This window comes from Dermacentor silvarum, chromosome 6, assembly GCF_013339745.2.
Source record: "Dermacentor silvarum isolate Dsil-2018 chromosome 6, BIME_Dsil_1.4, whole genome shotgun sequence".
Lineage (NCBI taxonomy): Eukaryota > Metazoa > Arthropoda > Arachnida > Ixodida > Ixodidae > Dermacentor > Dermacentor silvarum.
In genome coordinates, this window is record NC_051159.1 from 107,957,089 (window position 1) to 107,979,171 (window position 22,083).

The following is a 22,083-nucleotide window of genomic DNA, read 5'->3' on the forward strand; positions in this document are numbered from 1 at the left end:
TCTATAAGCAAGTAGTCATAAGTTAAATACTTCATTATATAAAAAATTTTGTTATATTGAGGTTTGATTGTACCATTCATTTAGAAAAAATTTAGCCAAAGTAAAATTTCGCTGCAGTTAGCATATAATTATATGTTTCCGAGCAGATGTCATCATTTAGTGTTATGTGCAATTCTGGAGACCAGAAACTAAAAAAATTTGCTCCATTTCAACTTTTCCACATGCTCCAGCTTCCCTTTGAGAAAATGTAAACACAGTGCAACTTTGGTGCCGGCAATAAAAACTGTTCATACTATTGAGAGTCAAAGTACAGGACACAACTGTAATTGCACACAGATGCCATAACACATCTTGTACCTAAAATTTGATTCCATTAAAACAAATTATAGAAAATTCAGCAACTCACACTTGTCCAAGTAAAATTAAAGAGGAAGAAATTATTATGCATTTTATTATGCACAAATACTGGCACAAATGTTCAAATTAGCAACACCCCTCAAAAGGACTCCACCATGCAAAGACTGCTCAAAATGCACACACCTGGTGAGAACTGGTTCTCGAGATCTGTTGCCAGGTCAGGCTCTATTCTCTCGACAAGTTCCTTTGCCACAGTCTCAGTGTTCATGCCACTGGCAGCCACCACAGGCACATAGCCATAGCTTTCAACCATTGAGGTGGCAGCACCCAGAGCTCCCACAACTGCAGCAGCTGGAATGAGCAACAAAAGACGTAAGCGATTGCCACCTGCTTCTGGCTAAAGACACAATATATGTCCACTTAGCCATTTTTTACATGGCACACCTCTCTATTAGTCAGGAGTGCTTAAGAAAAAAGAATAACGGTCATTGAAATCTAAGGTGTCTGAATGGGCGGAAACTAATCCATACTACAGATTTGCCATTCCTGATGCTCATATTATTCAATCAATAGAAAACACAGAGCACATTAGTTTCAACTTTTCATCTTATTCCCACTCACAAGTTAAAGAGCTATTTCTGAAACAAGCAACTCCTTTTTCCAACACCCCCCCCCCCCCCCCCCCAATAGAAGAAAGCACATTCCTATTCATAAGTGGATCAATGTACCAAGGCAGCCCAAGAAGTGCAACTTGGAGCCTTATTTTATGTCGAAAATTCCACTTATCTCAAGAGAGTTCATCTAGGAATTTTTCAACATTCCTAAAAACATCCCAAGTAACATGTGAGAAGTAAGAAATGGTAAATAGTACTACACAATACACATGAAGCAGCAAGAGGCATGCCAAGTACAAGTGTACAAAATACTTGTATGTACAAAGTACAAAATACTTCATGAAAGATACACGCAAAATGTGGTCATGCAGAAAATGGAGTAGACGCAGAATCGAAATTTGAGACACAACCAGTTTTTTAACTTGAAATTTGTGGTCGAGAAGTTTCACAAGAGCAAGCACGTGATTTGTCACCGTGCCACACAGTCAAATCGGCGACCAGATGTGGTGCGTGGGCGAAATAGATTTGGGGCTTGACACGAACAGTGTTCGCTATTAATTTACACAAATTTACCTAAAGGGCATACAAGCAAGCACTAAAATGTATATAACCAAGACAGGGTTCTCCCCAGAAAATTTTGAGAGGTGGACATTTAATGACCAAACAAAGGGGGGGGGGGGGGGGCTACTCTGAACACTTGTTGAACACTCAAGGTCGCCTTATCTAGCTAATTGGTTGAGAGCGCCGGAAAGAAAGGGACCGAAGGGGGGGGGGGGGGGATTTCTCTTGTTTTTATTATTGCGATAGCAATTATATCATACCTGCCAACCTCAAGACTTTCAAATTCGTAAACTCGCGACCGGGGGGGTGCACGGGAATTCTGCCGAGGAGTACGACTTCAAACACACTTGGAAGTACTGATAGTATCTAGTACTGACGAGGCTTCGAGCACGCCATCACACTTCGCAGCCTCTACGGCTACAAAACACCGGAGTGCCGGAGTCGCACTGCGCCCGATGCAGTAGCACGTCGCACAAAAAAAAGCGAGGCCCACAAAACAGGTCATACAGTAAAAGTTCGTTAATTCGGATTTCACGGGACCGAAACAAATGTCCGAATTAACCGAATGTCGAATTATCGAGGGTATCAAGAAAACAATAAACAAATGCTTACTACGTCAACACGCTCTTATTTGCAGTATGAATCAGCAAATTCTGTTTCTATTTTGCATAAACGCAATGCGGAAGCTGCAATTCTCGTCATCTCGCGACTGATTAGAGCTCGCAGCGGCGAAGGTTTCGCGACTTCCTTCACATTGCGGCCGCGGCGCGCGTCTTCATCTGAGACGGGCTTTTCACTAGCGCGCGCACATCCCGTTTATTTTTTCGCCAATGTCGCCGGGTCGCCGCCCATCGCGATGTAGACGGTGCGCCTCTTCCTCTTCACAACCGCAATCTCTCTCTCTTCATCCTCGACAGCTTTACACTGAGTAAAAACGAAACTATTGCTTACCGCAACCGCTGTCAACGTGATCATGCACGGCGACCTTGCGGTTCTGAAGGCGCGCGGCCGACGCACGCATAGTCAAACCGAAACTACCGTTTGCTGCAACTGCGGACGAAACCGCTGTCGATATCGACGCGATCATGCATGGCGACAGTGGCGCACCGACGGGGGGGGATTCGGGGGTTGTAACCCCCCCCCCCCCCCTGAGGCCGACCTAACCCCCCTTTTGTTTAACCCCTTTTCTTTCCTTGCGCATTCGAGTACTGCAACTAATATGTAAGACGCGCAATCGTCTGCACACTCGCAAAAAACGCATTTTTTTGACAATTAGACGAAATCAAAATTAGTGCTGTTTAGATGGTATTGGCAAACTGTCAACACCCCCCCTGGCCGAGATCCTGGGTGCGCTACTGCATGGCGACTACCGAGTTATGAAGGCACGCGGCCGACGTGCGTACCGAGTCAAAACGAAACTACTGTTTGCCACAACCGCAGCGGACGGAATCGCGGCAGCTATCAAGACGATCATGGTTGGTAACTACGCAGTCATGAAGGCACGCAGCCAACGCGGTGCTATGTGCGGCGGTAAACGCAAGCTAGGCACGAATAGGAACAAATAGGCACGCTATCAAGACGATCATGGTTGGTAACTACGCAGTCATGAAGGCACGCAGCCAACGCGGTGCTATGTGCGGCGGTAAACGCAAGCTAGGCACGAATAGGAACAAATAGGCACGAAGCCTTCCGGCGTTGTTGTCATTCCAGTACTCCGTCGCTTCGTTTCGGTGGACGCTAACGTTGTTTTGGCGCGGTCCATTCATGTTTCGGAGGGTGGCGTGGCTTAGAGCTATGGGCGCGGGCCATTCGTGTTCGGAAGGGCAACGGGACAGAGGCGCGCGAGGCTGGCGATGCGGAGAAGGATGGAAAACAACGCGCGGCGGCGTGGAATGGCTCAAATTTCTTTTCTTTCTTTCTTTTTTTTTTCTTTTTTTTTTTTTTTTTGTCTTTTCAAGGAGTTCGTATTCCATTCCCTGACGGCACGGACACTGAGTGAAAACTAGAGTGTACTAGTGAAAACGAAACTACTTTTTACCGCAACCGCTGCGGATGAAACCGCGGCCGCTATCAACGCGATCACGGATGGCGACTACGCAGTTTTGAAGGCACGCGGCCAATGCGGTGCTATGCGCGCCGGCAAACGCAAGAATGAAAGCTTTAAAGGCTCAAATAGGCACGAAGCGTCCTGGCGTTGCTGTCATTCCCGTACGATTTGAACTCCGTCGCTTCGTTTCGGTGGACGCTAATGCCGTTATGGTAGAGTACACTCTAGTTATAGCTCGTTTGCGTCGCACATTTGCGGCGCTCCGCGCTCGCCGAGCACCAAGAATTGTCCGAATTAACCGATGTGCGGCCAAATACGTCCGAATTAACGAGAGTTTCATTGCATTAAATAATGCAAACGCCTGCCGGGACCAAAGGACGTGTCCGAATTAATGAGCTTTTACTGTACTCGCGAAAAAAGCCTAGCGTCGCGAAAAAAGCCTAGCGTCGCCTAGCGAAGGTGACAGGCAAGACGACTAGCCACAGCCTCCCATACCGAAACTGTGCCTGCCGCATCGACCCGAAATCGCCGTCGTCTCTGGGGGCGCCACTTACGTACAGGTGGACCTCTATGTTGAGAGTAACGACAACCAGTGACTTCCAGCCGTCGTCAGGTACTCCAACAATCCGATGACGAAGGCAACGTCACAGATTGAAAAATCTCCTTACTCTGCAGACAATAAAGATTACGGCGCATACCTCCATCTCTGCACCCCTACGTAAGTGGCGCCCCTACCCACCAGCAACGGTGTGAATTTATTAAAAATTTAAAAAACTATTTCGCGGATATAACCACTTTTCCGTAAAAATTGAGCCGACATTCGTAAAATCGTAAGACGTGTCCAAATTCGTACATTTTACGGAAAATTCGGAAGAGTTGGCAGGTATGTTATATGGACACTCCAGGGCCATTTCTGCCGACGTCGTCATCGCCGAGAGGTTCCGTATTGACCCTTTTCGCGGCATTCCCGTGGGCGCTGCCATATTTTATCATGTGGTGACGCGTCCATTGCCTACGTGTTTACAATGGATGTACATGACGCCCGGTGCAGCGCAGGAAACCTCTGTTTCGGGAGATATCGCAGACGCTGACAAGGTGGTCAGCACAAAGATTTGGCCACAGCTTCAGAGGACATGTTAAAGCACTTTTGAAGCTCATTGAGCTTTGTCCAAATGGCGCGAGCAGCGTATATGGTGCTTGTTCTAGAAATGATGCTAAAAATGTAGTCCAAGCTTTCAGCTTAGGAAATGAATCAGTATCAATTTGTTTTGCTCTTTGTTATTTATTTGGCAAATACATACTTAGAAGCAGCGGCTTGTCCCATTTCTGACTCTGAAGTTTGTCGGTGCGGTCACTATCTGATTATTTTCTGCCTGATCACTCGCGGCTGTGCTCAGTTGCAATAGATTTGTTCTTGCTGCTCACAAGCCTTGGAACGTAGCTGTTTTGTTCTTTGTAATAGCTTGTAGCAAAAATATGTAGTACTGCTAGTAACTCGCTTACTCCTGTGGACCGTCACGAAACATTCAGCTTCGATCATTCGTGTGCTGTCGGTGTAGTCGCTGTTACCCATGCTTTGGCGCATTGATTCAAGTGTGTGCCTATTCACACTCTTGGTAAATTGGCGATAGAGTGTGCATAAGTTTGCGTGCGACTTGGGGTAGATGTGTGTAGATAACACATGCGAAACTTACTATGCCAGGAAGCGGCGCTACTCCCTTTATCATTGTTTAGCGAGGGGTATGTACTCCTGCCGACGTTCCGGTGTTGAATTCCTTAGAGCATATTAAAGAATGAAATGAATATGTGTGTCAAAGTTCACGGAGCGTTGTTACATACGACAGCCTCTGTTGCCGGCCCTTCTCAATGTAAGACTTTCCTTGTGGATAAAAAAAATTTCATTTTTCACGCAAATTCACAAAAATGCATGTCAGCGATACAACGCTGACATGCATTTTTGTGAATTAGCGTGAAAAGTGAATTTTTTTTTTATCCACAAGGAAAGTCGTACATTGAGAAGGGCCGGCAACAGAGGCTGTCGTATGTAACAACGCTCCGTGAACTTGGACACACATATTCATTTCATTCTATAATATGCCAGGCACTATTTTTGCAGCCAACTATACTGCAGACGTCCTCAATCCACCGCTCCAAATTTTTGCAGCATAAATGGAGCACACTGCGTGAGCGAAAACCCAGTTGCAATTTCGACAGCTCATCGCACGGAAACGAAACACAAGCGGTAATGGCTTCATTTTCGTTCGCTTTCGCTGAGACAACATATGGCATGCCGCCGAAAGCGCCATCTCGTTTCTCGAAAACAAACTGCTGCACGAAAAGGGTCAATAAAGCCCATGGCCAATAAAATCGTCGCTGTGCGCCGTATGCTCTATGTGTGAGTGAAAGCGTGCGAGAGTGAACCGGCGATCGTGGCCTCAATCGCGCGCACGCAAGAGCGGGAAGCGTGAAGCAAGCGCGCAAGTCTTCCAGTCGCACACGTTTGTTGCTGGTTACCACACCATGCTTGTTAATTTAGTTCGTATGCCTACGTTCCAAGTTTATACGACCGATAAAACTACTATCCTTACTTCGTATAGTTGTCCACTAGTTTGCTATCGCAATCGATGCTTTGCCTTTCGGGCTAAACTGCGACCCCCCCCCCCCCCCTTTCCAGTATTTATTTTTTCAATTCTATTGCAGAGGCGACGACACATCGGGTTTTGCCCTTCTTTCCTGCGCAGGCCTCTCCTTTCTTTCGTGCTTCTTTCCACGGCCGTACCAGCTACCCGCATGGAGAAATGCGACTTCCGTGCTCTCGGGCATGCCACACATTCGCACTTTCCGAGGTCTAGTACCGCGATCGTCCACATTTACCGCCAGCTCCCTGGCCTTTGTTTCTGGATCGTGAACATGTGCGGCTACTACCAGCCGGCATCCATGCTTGCCCATAACAGCGTGCTTGTGGAAACCAACCCCTCGCACTCGTAGCTTCCACTGCATAGGCACAGCAAGTTGTCCCCGAGTATAGCAAACTTGAAGCCTGTGAGGTCGGCGGTGGTGGGCGGGTGGTCATAGAGGTGGCGGTCGGCGGGAGTGGTGGGCGGCAAAACCACCTGCCACCCACCGTGGGGAGAACCCTGAACTAAGATCAGCTACACGCTGAACAAACTATATACGACTTTTTCACTGAACTGACAGTGTTGTTTTTCTTCATGGCTGCCGCATAAAAAGAGTGCCAGTTCAAGTTATCTTTAGCTGAATTGCATAGTACGCAATTGTGTAAGAATTATTAACATGCGAATACATTCCTAATTTCTCTACAGCCAAGTTTCAATGTGCTACACCTAACCACACCTGCCCACACTCCAGATGCCACATCTGAAACACTGCCTTGGCTTGGAGTCCAGAGTGCTTTTTTGAATGTTGTCGAATTGCACCATGATGTCAACTTCTGTAATGGCAGCATTTCGAGTCAATCGTAGAAGCTCTCTGGGCCTATCAGGGCTGCAATATGGCAGTATTCAATGATATCCAGAATAGCACTTAGGCAAGGCTACAGCTTTGTGGTTGCCAAGGAATGTGCACCTTTAATTACTTCATTCAAGATTCGCGTTTCTGAGTACGCTGGCGCAGCTCGAAGGTTTGGCGCAGCGCTTCCATCCCTGCACAGTAATGTCTAGTACTAAATTTGTACAGCACATATAGTGAGAACAATGTAAGTTGAACTCACCAGGTGCCTCCAATGCCATGGTTGAGGAATGCGGTACGGGCACCGTGGTGTGCGCCACCATGTGCGAATGATTCACCGTGGCTGCTCGTACAACTGTTGGTGCACTGGTTACCAGGTGTGCTGTGGATGACTGGTGTGTCACAGCAGGCAGCATGCTCGCCGCTGAAGCAGTCACCAGATGGCTTGCCGTGGTGGGGGTGGCAGCAGCCACTGGCAATGGCGGGTGGTGAACAGCCATCGCTCGGGTTGTCGCCAAGATGTGAGGAGCCGTCGCTGCTGCCATGGAAACATGGGCTGTCGTCACTGTTGACCTTGGCATGGGGTGGCTCGTCAAGATGGGCATGGTGTGGGGCGTAGAACCGGAAGAGGAGGAGGGCAGCGAGTGGTGCAGCATGACTGGAGACTTGGGCTCCGTCTTTATGCGCGCAGCGGAACACCCGGCTGCCACCATCTGCAGCAGGGGTTGCTGGGCGCCCGCACCACTGGGCGGTGTTGTCAGCGCAGATGCTTGAGCAGACAGTCCCGTCGAGGTCACCAAACTGCCCAGCAGAGCTGGTGAGGAGTCACTGCCACCGAGGAATGGGGGTGATCGCGAAGAGCATGGAGAGGAGGAAGACGAGGAGGATACAGGTGACTGGATGAGCACCTCCAGTGGCACGCATGATGAATATGATGATGATGATGGAGAGTGCGCCATCGGAGGTGGTGTTGTCATGCCCGGAGCTGCAACTTTCTTTTTCTTGCCCCGCTTGGGTGGCCGTGTCAGCGCAGGAGGCTTAGATTTCTTGCGGGGCTTTTTGGGTTTGGGCTCAGCGGCCATTTTGTTGTAGTTGTCCTGAAGAACACAGAAAGAGCAGGGGAAACGAAGCAGATTGTGAGAAAGCCTTAATAGAAACATTTCTGCTGTCTTTTAACACGGAATGGGCAGTATGCCAATAGGCATGATTCGGGGAAAAAAAAGGTAGGTGCGTGTGGTGTGTGTGTGCATGCATATGTGTGTGTATGAGAAAGGGGGGGGGGGGGGGCACCATCAGTGCAAAGCTCTTTCAACACTAGTTAAGAGACTTTCAAAATTCCATCGTAAAAAAGCTTTAAAAATCTGGCATTTTACGATAAGATTGCAAAAATTCGCAGTAGTATGTCGTTGCCATCATACATTGGTTCTATAAGAAACGTGGCGGCGCTGTAGGAAAGTGCAAAAAAATCGAGCCACAAAACTGCACCTCAAATGCAAAAAAAGAAATGGTGAATAAGATGCCAGCAAAGCAGCAACACATTGAACACTGTCCCTAGTCGGAGAACAATGACACAGAGTAAAATGGCAGTGTCCATGAAAGAATGAGGTATCCACTCACTCTCTTTTTGGCATGTTCCGGACAGAGGGGCAGCTCGTGGCACATGTCAAACACTGGAACACAGCACTGCGTGTTGTCAGCAAATTTCGCAGTGCAGTGTTCAAACAGGAGCTGGTCCACATTGTACATTATGTCTAATGTAATGACGGTTAAGGAGCTTTTCTTTCTTTTGGACTTCACTGACATGTGCACTACATTACCTTAGGTACCTGCAACTCAGAATTATGTGGAAAGAAAATATTAAACAGGAAGACTGGTAAGAATAAACACCTAGACCTCCCAAACATGAGAGAGAAATCAAATTCTGCTCAAGCTTATCTGCGCTGTGAATACTAAAGCAGTGTTACAATTTGTGACAAAAGAAACCTGTGGGCTGGTGAAGCACTCATCAACATGCTTATGCTGGGTACATTCACAGGGTGAGCGGAAGAAGCATCAGAGCATCAAGAAAATGCCCATTGCTCCCATGATTCATCACACTGGACATTACTGTATTTGGACCTCATGCAAGTCCTGCACCCTCCATTCTGGACCCTAATCAACATGTGCTCAAAGGCACGATAAGTTCAGAAACAGTGATGAAGAATATTGAATGTAAGCTTTTCTTGTGGGTGATCATTGGCTGCACAGTTTTCATTACAATCGCCGACCGATAAATCGGACACCGATAATTCGGACAGATTCGTGGCACTGCCAATAGCCCCGTAGACTTAATGTGTAAAGATAACCGATATTTCGGACAGCCGCCAGCTCTACGTTCGATAATCCGAACTCCATCCGTGACTGTAGCGTACGTGGATTCTGCCACCATTATCTCCTCTGGCAACCTCGATGAGACATGAAGTATGGCCTCAGAGATATGAAACATCAAGTCTGGCCTCAGAGATTACACGTAAAACGGCAATCTCTGAGGCCTTGTCTAGGTCACAGCACTACGCCTCAGATTAAATTACAAATGCCGATCTTGGAGGCTCTGCCTGAATTGTGAGGTCACATCAACATTGCGATCATCACATCCTAGTCCGGTATCCCAGCGCCTGGCCTGCTCGCTCTTGCCAATCTGTTTGTTTAGTTGGCGTTCCAGACAGTGCTCTGCTGGCTCCAAGAAGTCTTTTTCGTGAATGGCACTAACAGTCCCTCACAGTCTGACTCCGAATGAGTCTTAAGTCGCAGTCCAAATGACCCCAACTCCGCAACTGAAGAGCCTGAACTGCCGCCTACTACAACGAGCTCAAATGCAGACATCATTGATGACCTGTTAGGCTGCGGTGTGTCGATTCCTGCCGCCGTTACATCTGAAGACTTTGCAGACGTCGACAGAGCGGTGTTGTGTGCCGAACTGAACGATGACGAAATAATTGAGCAAGTTCTCCCACTGTCAAACAGCAACTCGCACTCGGATGATGATGTGCCGTGCGGACCTGACTCGAGCCTTTACAGTCCTTGCATCAGCGTACAGCAACAACAGAAAACCGGCAGAAATATAGGCGTACTTGGTTGCACGTAAGCGAAAGTGTGTGCAGCAACGAATCGACCACTTCTTTCTTGCACAGGGGCATTAAAACGTAAATAAAATTATCTTTTTTGGGCACATTCGTTTTTTTCGGACATTCGATAGTTCGGAATTTTTACGTTCCCCATGAAGTCTGAATTATCGGTCGTCGAGTGTATAGCCATGGTGCAGTATGCGATATCGGAAAGTAGCCACAAAAATGAAATGTTAAAACTTTCACCCTGCCTGGAGCTTCAAAATGAAGTGCATCTTAGAGGAATAAATATGGTACTTTATAAGATGGCACTCCAGAAAGGGAGCAATCACAAACGCAGCCCCCACTCATGACATTACAGGGGCACACAGTTACAACTCCTTAGCGTGCACTGCTGCACACAACCGATACAAACCATTAGAAATGTCACTGCAGTAGGTCTTTACAACTACTCAAGGATGCACCTGATCACTATTGTATTTACTTCATTCTAACATGCCCTCGATAGTAACACACATGACTTTCACTACAAGAAAAATGTCCTAAATTGTAACATGCAATGTTTTCATACTTCCAAGAAACTGTTAATGCAATGCCCTTGATTGTCCACTTACTAGTTTTTCGAAGTAAGAGAGAAGGAGAAATAGCGACAACTTCTTGTATCTGAGCTACAGCAGACTGGGTATTGCTCATTGTCGCTGTCGGATGCCTCCTTGCAATTATCAGCCACCCAGAGCATCTCACCTTTGGTGCTGCCTGCGGCATTGGAGATACCGCATTTCTTAACACACTGTAGCCCACAGCAGCCAAACGATAGTGTCTAAAATACTGTAGCTTAATGAACTTGTGTAACGGGCACGAAGATACCACAGGATTAGATTCCAGAAACATTTAATTCCAGTGACGATACCTTGTCACTACTGTAGTTTTTGTTTCGCAGTCTAATTTAACACACATCATTTTCCAGCAATATTTCTGGAAAAAATGCACGATAGAATCTAGAAAATGCGATACATTCTGGTGTCGGTGTGGGTGCAGCAGGTGGCTGCCGTAGCCCTTCTGGTGCCTCAGGCACACCCACGTGTGGTTGCAACAGTTTAGCAATGATTATGGCACTGCCCATAGAGCTCCCATTAGTACAACATTCTGGCACACATGCACGGGTTCACATAAAACAAGAAAAAAGACCCATATTGTAAGCAGTGACTGCAACATGTTGGCATTATTTCCGCATCAAGGATACGCTTTGTACAGTGCCTCGTGTAAGGAAGAGCAGGCATGGCGCAAACCACATTTTCATGCTTATAGCAGCAGGTACGCTTTTCCAGAGGCATAGGCTTGGGGCTGAAACGACACAGAAAAGAAAGGAGACAAATCAAACAAATGCAAGCATGATCTTTTGCACATACATCACCACCAGCCTACTTTATGTAAACTGTAGGATGAAAGCCTCCCCCCTGCAATTTTGCTCTATCAGCTGACTCCGTCTTACACCTGTGATTTCCTCCGATTCAATCACACCACTTAGTTCAAAATTTTTAGTTGAGCTTCCCTGCCCTTGGCACTGATTTATAACTAATATATCAACTGTTATCTGCTTCAAACCTTACACTGGCCAGCCCAAATTTATGTATTCCTGTTAATTTTATCTAGACTATTGGCTTTCCCTTTCTGTTAATCCACACTGCTGTCTTGCTGACTCTCGAGGGGCGACACGAGTCTTAAGAGGCAAAAAATAACGAAAAAGCACTTTTTAAAACTGACATTTTCGAAATCTAACTCATTTTACACTAATCTTGAAAGTTGCTCGCTTCATTAATCAATATTCTTGCCAGAAAATCAATTTATAATGCACCTATGAGGTGAATCTAAGCCAAAATTTACCCTAAATTGGTTCTTTTTTCCGCGATGCACACATGTCATTGCTAACTTGCTGTCGTCGTCATCTTAGTTTCATTTGAAAGAGCAGCCCCTCATCTTCATTTTCAAACCACCACTGGCTGCCCTTGCTCATTGGCCCTTCTAAGAAAGACGCATCATCAAGACGAACCAATATACAATCCCATAGGCTGCTCGGTGCACTTGACAGCAGCACGCCATGCTATTGGCCAAGCTGAGTTCTGTTGTCTGCTTTACGAGGTCGGCATGAACACATGCGCGTGCCATTCAATTTTCGTGCTGTCACCGCAGCGCACAGCTACTGCCCATCAGTGATATTCCGCACTAAGCGTTTGGAAAACGGGTGAAGTGGTTATAGGGCTGACAACTTAAAGAAGCCACCCCCCTAACCCCAGACAATTGCCATCAACTGTCAACAACTGTCAACAACAACAATCTGCCAGCTAAAGCCCCTTCATCACGTCTGCTACTGCTGCATTTTTAACTCCACATCTAACTTTTTTTTATTCCGTCACTAATCACGCAGTTCTTATCTTCTTGTCGAGCTTCTTTGCTCCATGTTTTTGCACCTTACTTTAGTACTGGTAGAGTGGAATGATTGCATACATATCCTCAATTGATATCCTAAAAATAAAATCTCAAGAGAGTTTTAATGCTAACGTTGTGCCCTCACAGTAATGAATTCCTGCCTGCACCGGGAATCGGGCATGTGGCCAGTGTGCTCACCTTGTTGTGCTGTTGGTGGCGGCATCACTCATGAGGAGCCGGGCAGCTGCGTCAGGGCAGAGCTCTGCCGCACGTGCCATGTGCCGCACCAGGGCATCCTGCTTCTCCAGAGCAGGCCGTGCTGCTGCTTGCCGCTTGCAGAGAACCTCATAGCGCTTACGCAGCTCTGCCCGCAGCCGGCTGATGCGAAGTGAGCGCACACTCCGCACCGTTGAAGCATCACTGCACAAATGGACACCCACTCTCAATCCTGCCCAACTGAAGGTAACACAGAGGAAACTGAACAGCACTGTCACCTTTTGCATGAAACCAAACATGCGTACCTTTCTCTATTCTGCACCCTGCTCTACACATTTGCGTTGTTAGAAGCTTATCCCTGTAACCTACAAATACGGGAAAGACAGCTATAGGTTGACAAACTTAGTAATAAAAAATGCCCACCTTCATAAAAGAAAAATATCAAGGTGGGCATTTTTTTTTTTTTTACTAAGTTTGACAACCTATAATTTCACTTCAAAATGACCTAAAACAATTTAAAGCTTACAAACACAACAAACATTCAGAATCGATTCTATGTGCTGTACATTGCCATGCAAGTTGCTGTTAATTGGCTAATTAAGATATAAAGAAAGAGCATCCTTCTTTAGAAATCATAAAAAATATTACAGAAAAAAATTGCATTTCTGAAATAAGGTGGTAAAAATAAATTACCTGTGCAAATTTAATTGAAATTGCTTAAAAAATAAAAAAGCTTTTTGAAGTGCCTCGTCCCCCCTCAACATCTGAATTCTGTACCTGAACAGCGAGTATGCAATCGTCCTCCTCAGGTCCACTGGTCCCCAGTATTTGCCAGTATTGCACGCAACGAAGACATGGCGGTATGCGCATAGTGTAGGTCTAGTTATCACGACAGAAACATCCCACAACACACACAACGGGGCACTGACACAATGAAGACGATAAAAAATGGTGCAACTCATCTCACTTGCTCAACCTTTGCGAGTTTAGTTGCCCGACACTACATCAGCTGCATGCTCCACTGTCAATGTTGATGCAACTAGCCATTCGAGACAATAAACGTCAGAACATGGCGACCATTTTATTCTTTTATGGTGCATCAGTTCAAGGGACATGTCACATGGGCGTGGATCAAGGACGATGGTGATAAGAATATCACGCCAACTGTCACTTGGCTGGGAAAGAGAACACCAGCGCCAGCCAGGAGCCGGCCACGGCGACGTGCAGATTGCATTATCCGCGGCGGACCTGATTTGAATGCCAATCAACGAGCTTTACGAGGAGTTCTATGGGGCTCGGCCAGTGTGTTCCAGTTAGGTTGAATTGTCCACGGCTGGTATAACGTAAAACTATTCGAAACTTTTTATTCCAAATCAGCCATTAGCCCTCTGTGATAGGTCAAAAAGGACCAGGAGCTGTTTTGACCTATCACGGAGGGCTAATGGCCGATTTGGAATAAAAACAGATTGGAATAAAGTCAAACTCACATATAACGATACCGGTTTTAACAATATATCGATTATAACATTGAGAAGCTGCTGCACCGTCAACTTTTGTATGTTTTCTATGGTGAAATAATCCGCTTACTACAGTGCCCCCATGCCACATTATTGGTTACAACGATGAAGTCTGGCTACTGGGTGTCCGTGCCGAAAGGGAATGGAATGCGAACTCCTTGAAAAGAAAAAAATTGTCGCAGTTTCCCCCTAAAGGCGAAGCATCAATTGCGATAGCAAATTAGCAGAGAGCTATACGGAGTAAGGATAGTAGTTTTATCAGCTGTATAAACTTGGACATGTAGCAGCATCAGCAACGCGCAGAACTGTTGACGTCGTCGGCGTTTTGCCCGCGTTCGCACCAAACACATGCGGCATTGGTGACTGGGCTTCTTTGATTTTCCACTTCTGGCTACCCGCGGGCTGCCAGAGCCAGCAAGAGCACCTTCGTTATTCTCTGGTTGCTCCGCCCACCGCATGACGCACTTCTGCCGCGCGTTCGTTTTACTCGGACTGGAAGCTTCTGGATACCCGCGGGCTGCCAGAACCAGTCAGGACGATTGTTGGTCAGGCAGCTCTCTGGAAGTTCTCTGGCTAGCAGACGACAAAAAGATGCAATGAGCGCTTGCCGCCATCTTTGTGGGGACTTGACGGATTGCAATGTGGGAGCTTGGACTTTTACCTCGCTCAGCCAACTGGCTTGCGCCGAACGCTAGTGCGCGCCGCCCCGACTGGCGTGCCTTTGGACTTTCGCTCACATACTTGTTAGAGCGATTCCCAATATCGGCGCGGTGCGTGGATTGCTGATTGCATTACTTCTAGCGTTATTCGAACGCACTGTTCCACCTCGCGAGACGATGCCATACGAGCGGCGGCGAACCATTTGAAGCTTTCTTTAGTTTGTGTGCCGTGGATGCTTCTTTTCGGCCGTGAACAGCGCGCTGCGCTCTCAATCATGCTTGCATGGTATCTTCATCGTGTTCCGTGCAAGTTGTCGAAGTTGTATATAGACGCTCATTCCCGCACATTGCAGTGCCTTTTCGGTTCATGCCTTTTTCTAGTGGTAACCGTTTTCACATTGCTCACGTATATGCTGTGATATGTCTTTTTTCTGCAGTTTGCGTAGGCATCGCAGCTAACCCGTGTTCGCTACATCACTCAGTCGTATCTTGGGTGACAGCTCGAAACCAATGCATTTTAACTATATATAGGCCATTGATGTTAAAGGAATGCACTGGTTGAGATGAGTAATGACCACACGTACATTAGCTTTATTATTGCTCTCATGATCCACCAATACTATTTTTCGTGTGAAGCTTTTTGCGGGTTACAAGCGGCGTGCATTTTCAAGCGCCAGCCGCAGCCTCAGCTCCTTCAGCACAGGAGCAGAATTAAGAGGTGCACCATCAGCCGAAACAAACTTTCTGAAATCGAATTGAAGCATGTACGAAATTTTATGCATATAAGACGTCCCCGATATCCTGCTTTTTCGTGTCTTGTCAAATGATGTCAAATGTCGCCGGTGGCCGACGTGATCGCTATACGAGCAGGCATCCTCGAGCGATCGCTTTAGCAACCCCTTAGGTGTGATTTCGCGTCTTGGAATCAGACGCATCAAAATGATCTGCATAGTGCGTGTCCTGTGCCGGGTCGCTCGAGATCTCGCAAAAGTGATCGTATTCTTCAATGCAACTGTATATTTCCAAGGTGGCAACGCAGAAATGGGCCCACGCCAGTCGCTGCCATGCTGGTAGCATGTGTAGATTTATCCCGCGGCCAGTGCTGTCCCGGCGTTCGATTTTGCAAACTTCGGGCAGCTCCGGGTTGTCTTGGGATCCAAGCCCACGTAACTTCCTATCAGAACTGGAACTAGCTGGCTGCTGTCTGGCTCCCAGAACTCCGAAAATCGAAGCCCACTGTTGCCGGTGCCTCTGGCGGCGGCTCGGAGGTTTTCGACTAGATCAGAACGGGACACTCGTCGAGCAGCGTCGGAAGTCTTTACCACCTTCTCGCCTCGCAATGTTTTTATATAAAAACGCATTTGGTGTCGCAGCTAAACGTTGCCTCCCCTTCCGTCCCCCCACGGCCTTTCGCGCGACGGAAGTCGCGTTTGCTCTCCGCCGTGCGTTCGCTCCCCGTGAAAGCGCGCATCCCACTCGCACATACGGCATAAGGAGCCCGGCGACGATTTCATCGCCGTTGGACTTCATACGGAACCTGACGGAGACGACAGAAATCTGCTTGGTGTGTCCACATAATTGCTATCGCAATAAAATAAACCAAAGAAATTTGAGCCGTTGCACGCCGCCGCGCGCTGTTTTCCATCATCCTCCGCATCGCCAGCCTCGCGCACCTCTGTCCCGTTGCCCTTCCACCCCTCCGAACACGAATGGGCTGCGCCCATAGCACCACGGCGCGCCACCCTGCGAAACACGAATGGACCGCGCCAGCTGGGCGCTGGGCTAAACGAAGCGACTGAGTTCGCATCGCCATAGTCATCAGTAAAAATCCACTGGAATGACCGCAATGCAGCAACGCTTCGTTGCTTATTTGAGCCTTTAAAGCCTTTGTTAGAGAGTTTTAGATTCGGGGTACGCAAGCGTTGGGGCCCCTTAGGTATTGCGGCCGCGGTACTGCGCATGTGCAGACCCCTGTACCCCTCTGCACATGCTCAGTACCGCGGCCTCAAGATCTAGCGGGCCGCAACGCTTGCGTCCCCCTAATCTAAAACTCTCTCTTCATGCGTTTACCGCCGCGCATAGCACTGCGTTGGCCGCATGCCTTCATGACTGCGTAGTCGGCATCCATTATCGCGTCGATAGCTGCCGCGTTTCGTCCGCAGCGTTTGCGGCAAACAGTTTCGTGTTCACTCGGTACCCCCGTCGGCCGCGTGCCTTCATAACCGAGTAGTCGCCATACATGATCGCGTCGATAGCGACCACGGTTTCGTCCGCAGTTGCAGCAAACGGTAGTTTCGTTTTGGCTCAGTGCGTGCGTCAGCCGCACGCCTTCAGAACCGCAAGGTCGCCGTGTATGATCACGTCAACAGTGGCCGCGGTTGCGGCAAATAGTTTCGGTTTTACTCGGTGCATAGCTGTCGAGGATGAAAAGCACCGTCTTCATCGCAATGGGCGGCGACCTGGCGACACGGGCGAAAAAATAATCGGGATGCGCGCGCGGTAGTGAAAAGCGTGTCACAGATGAAGACGCGCGCCGCGGCCGCGCTGTGACAGAAGTCGCGAGGCCTTCACCGCTGCGAGCGCTAATCAGTCACGAGATGTGTAGATCTCGTGACTACACACCTCGTGACCAAACAGAGGTTATCTGATTGGTGGATAAAATCAAGGCAGGGGTGAAATTTCACCCACCACAAAGTACAAAATATGTTAATAGTCATGGCTAGGTGGCGTATGCCACCGCCCGGTTTAAAGGGTTCAGCCTCATCCATCCATCCATCCATCCATGACGAGCTTCCGCACTGCTTTTGTGCAAAATAGAAACAGGATTCTGCTGATTCCTTCAGTAAATAAAAGCGTGTTGACGTAGAAAGCATTTGCTTATTGTTTTCTTGATACACTCGATAATTCGACATTTGGTTAATCGGTACATTTTCTCAGTCCCGTGAAATCCGAATTAACGAGTTCTTGAACGCCGACAGCCGCGACTTGTTACACGCGATCAGAGCGTGCAGGAAGCAGAGTTACACGAGTCAACACAATCAGCAGCCGGATGGAGGAAGGTGGTGGGGAGAGGCACTGGCCTCCCCGCCATTGTAGTTATCTCACAACAGCTCTGCCCCATTCCCATATTTCTTTTTTCATGCAACCTGGCTATAACAATGAAACTTTCGTGGCACTTGAATATTGTTATAAGTGAGTTCGACTGTAGTTTTACGTTATACAAGCCCAAAATGTCAAATTAATGACACGTGACTTAATGAGCTGTTACTGTATCTCGTTTCAGCCAACTGCATTCCATCACTACAAATTTCGCAACCTCGTCACCTAATCCACTGCTTCCTTTGAAAAAGAAGCTGAAGTACTTTAAAAAAAAAAAAAAGTGTGCTGGCAGCCGCAGAGGCTCAGTGGTTGTGTATACTTTGCTCTCCTAAGATATTGGCAAGCTGTCGGTCATGACTTGAGAATGCCCTGCACTTGCACGCCGGCCAACTTTTTTTGTCTAAGGTCTTCCTTCTCGCAATCCGAGTCTTTTGTGAGTTGTTGGCCTAGATCAGTGTTTCTCAAATGGGGGTCTGCGAAGCCATTTTTGAGGGTCCGCGAAACCCACGCCCGCAAAATAGGGGTGTGCGAGTAATCGAAAATGGTGTGGGAAAGATTTTCGAAAATGTTCAAATATTCGGTTGGATACACGGTTCTCAGCATTTGTTTTTACCTAGTCTAAAAATATTGGGCGATATTGTGCTGAATTTTGTGATTTCAGGCTGCTGGCGAAATTTCGCTTGTGAAGTGCACTTAGCCAATAAATGTCTAAGCTTTGCGGGAAAGCCAGCCTCTCAGTAGCCAGAAACAGCAAGTGCGATGAGTGACGACTGTCAAAGGGTCAAATGCCTCCAAGTTTACGGGCATTTGATGCGGTATAATATGCGCGGCAAAGATTTTCCAGCCGCTTTGGCCTTTCCGCCCGCTTCCCAAGTGTGAATGTAGTGGGATTTACTAAATTTTACAAGTTAACATGAGCCAAATACATGTTTTACTATAACGGCTTACTAATCTAGTTTTGAAACATTCACAATGTAATTGCAATGTTCCAACATATCAAATTAACTCAACTTGCTAATAAATGCATGCGCATATAATTCAATATTCGATTCAATATTCAAAGCTTAAGTACTTACTGTATTTACTCGCGTAATGAACGCACCCCCAAATTGATCGCGAAAAATCTGAATTATTTTCTTTTTCCTCGCGTAATGAACAAACCACTAACTTTGCTACTGCGCGGTCCCACGATTGAACGGCCGTGCTATAGTTTTTTGGAGAGACTAGGATCTTTTGCTCTTGCACGTGTTTAAAGCAAGCGCACTTAATCTCGATGCCCATCCATGGCAAAGCCACTACGAGAGAACATTGGCGGGAAGCATGCGGTAAGAAAAGGTTGCGCATTATTACGATCGCTTGGGACCTGACCGAAGCAGTGACCGCGATAACGTTCAGCCTGCTCTTACCGCATGCTTGCCGCCAGTGCCGGTGCAAAGGCACCGCGTAGGCTCGAGAGAAATAAAAACGGCAACTGGCTCTCTGCAACAGTACTTAGCACAGTTTACGGACTCTACTCTCTTCTTCTTTCTGGGGTTTTACGTGCCAAAACCAGTTCTGATTATGAGGCACGCCGTAGTGGAGGGCTCCGGATTAATTTTGACCACCTGGGTTTCTTTAACGTGCACTACAACGCAAGCACACGGGCGTTTTTCCATTTCGCCTCCACCCAAATGCGGCCGCCGCGGCCGGGATTCGATTCCGCGATCTCGTGCGGACTCTACTCTGACTCTCTGAGTGAGAGTGCGCGCGATGCGCGGCAGGTCGCGGCGCTTGGGAGAGTCTCAGTGAAAGAGCAGCGGCCGGCACATGGTCGGCGTAGTCTGTTGCTCGCTTTTCCGCCTGTCTTCGGTTTCGCTGTGTGCGATGGGCCCAAAGTCGACTTATACGCTTGCTATAGGACAGTTTATCTGCTCACAAAACGGAAACGCTGATCAGATACCAATAAACTCAGACATGTGGATGAGCGGGTCCACGGTCAAGCAGAGAGGGACACAGCGTGCTTGTCAAAACAGTTGCTGAAAAGCAGCGCTTCAACGTGATGCTTGCGATAACGGCAGACGGCCGGAAGCGGCTGCGAGGACGAACTGCTGAGGAACCACAATGGGGATGAAGCGGCCAGCGACCTGGGGGTTTCGATGCGTGGTCAAGTGCAATAAAGATGCTGTTACGGTTTGAAAATAGCTAAAGTCTATTTTTACTGCAAAGTTATCTAACGCCTTTTTCAATTAATTACTGTCTTAGTTTTCAATTTTTGCTGTTTCGAAAATGTTCCCATAACATTTACCCAGCATAATAAATGCACCCCCCAACCTTGCTTCGACTTTTGAGGGGAAAAAAAAAAAAAAAAGGTGTTCATTGCGCGAGTATATACGGCATTCGTATTCGATTCGTATTCGAAAATTTTGATATCCGCAAGCCCCTAAAAAAATTTTTTTTTTTCTTTAGCCTTGACTTGCATTCCCAGTTCCGAGACCTGCCCCCGGAACCGTGGAAGCAATCCACACAGAATATAACATAAAAGACGTCCCAATGTCCGTAGCCATTTTTTTTTTTTGTCGAAACGATAATAAACCTAACCTTATTAACTGCAAGGGGTCCCCCATCACTTCCACACATCCATTGCTGAGAACCACTGGCCTAGATAAACTTACTCATTTACTCTTTCAAGAGCTAATCATGAACTTTTGTTCTCCTACTAGGCTGTTGATCCTTACATTTAACCTTTACAACACAAAATGGACAGCAGTGTCACAATGCTGGCCTGAACAGCTGAGCTGAATATTATTTTCATACTAAACAAACAATGATGAGCCTACTATTTAGCTCAAACTGCCTGTCCTTTCCTGCAACTAAGAGCAGAAAAATTGCATTTTAGTGTGCAAATGAAAAATGACGTTATGCCATAATGATATGTCAAGCAGCTTGGGCAAGCAAACGCATAACAAATTTTATTTAAACGAAAAGAGGTTGTTCTTTCGAGACTTTGATCAGTGTTATGTCTGGAAACACAAACATGCAAGCTAGTTTTATGGAATTATATGACAATGCTTACTTGTCATTCTGTTTGGAAACAAAGAACTGAAAATGTACTCTGAAAAGCAGCATATACGACCAATAAAAGCAGGGTAGTGGCACGCAATGCTACATTTGACATGTTTCATGCATGGTGATGTCATGACTGAGTTCCCTTCGATGCCTGAACTAGCAGGAACACATGCTTGAAAACTTGTAACAGCGCACTAGACTATACACTCCTCCAGGTCTACTTCTCAAAATTGGATGGTAGCACTCGTTCTAACAGTCCCATAAATTCTATGTTGATGCAACCCTCTACTCTTTCACAACGTGATGCTCGAGCATAAGCTAAAGCTGGCAACAGCACTGCGAGAAGCCACAATCATGTGAACCCACTGCACAGTGCTGTCCTACATTTGCCCAAGCTTTCAGTCTGGTCTTGAGTCCGATCTTGAGCACCAGAGCACGCCTTTTAGACAAGAGGCTATCATTCCTTCAGCAACTATGGGTACAATTGTGTAAGCCAAAATAGCGCATAAAAAGCAAGAGCATCGATGAAAATATTGAAAATGTACCACATACATCTAGAGGCACTTCTGATTGGACCTTTGATACTAATTCGAATAACATGTGTAAAGCATTTTAGTAAGAGGCGTTGGAAAGGGGCCTGGGTGTTTTCTCTCAATGCCAGTACATTGTTGTATAGTGGTATAGTTGGGACGCTGAAATCAGCACAGCTGGCAAGCGCAGGAGCAGGCACGATTGCGAGTCCCTACCAAGGAAAAATAACAGGTAAACGGCTTGTTTCTCTCCTTTGTGGCACTCTACTTTGTTCATCGTACAACCCCGGCAAATGTCTCGGTAGTTACGAGCTTGCATTCCAGCAAAACCCCTGGTTTTCAATAAACATTGTTGTTATTCATCAGTTGTGTTGTTGCGTTTCTGCTTGTCTTTGTGCCAACGAAGTCCAGCCGTACAAGGACAGCTATCGAGAGTTGG

At 47.1% G+C, this 22,083-nt stretch overlaps 1 protein-coding gene across 1 annotated transcript in view; it reads right to left on the minus strand.

Moving 5' to 3' along the window:
• LOC119455819 (uncharacterized) overlaps window positions 1-22,083 on the minus strand; it is a 55,390-nt gene that overhangs the window by 21,749 nt on the left and 11,558 nt on the right. Inside the window, exons 5-9 of the mRNA XM_037717295.2 lie at window positions 12,777-12,998; window positions 11,395-11,495; window positions 8,665-8,798; window positions 7,310-8,144; window positions 541-708 (exon numbers count right to left, since the gene is read on the minus strand). Of these exons, the coding sequence (XP_037573223.1) occupies window positions 541-708; window positions 7,310-8,144; window positions 8,665-8,798; window positions 11,395-11,495; window positions 12,777-12,998 (1,460 nt within the window). The remainder of the gene's footprint in view (window positions 1-540; window positions 709-7,309; window positions 8,145-8,664; window positions 8,799-11,394; window positions 11,496-12,776; window positions 12,999-22,083) is intronic.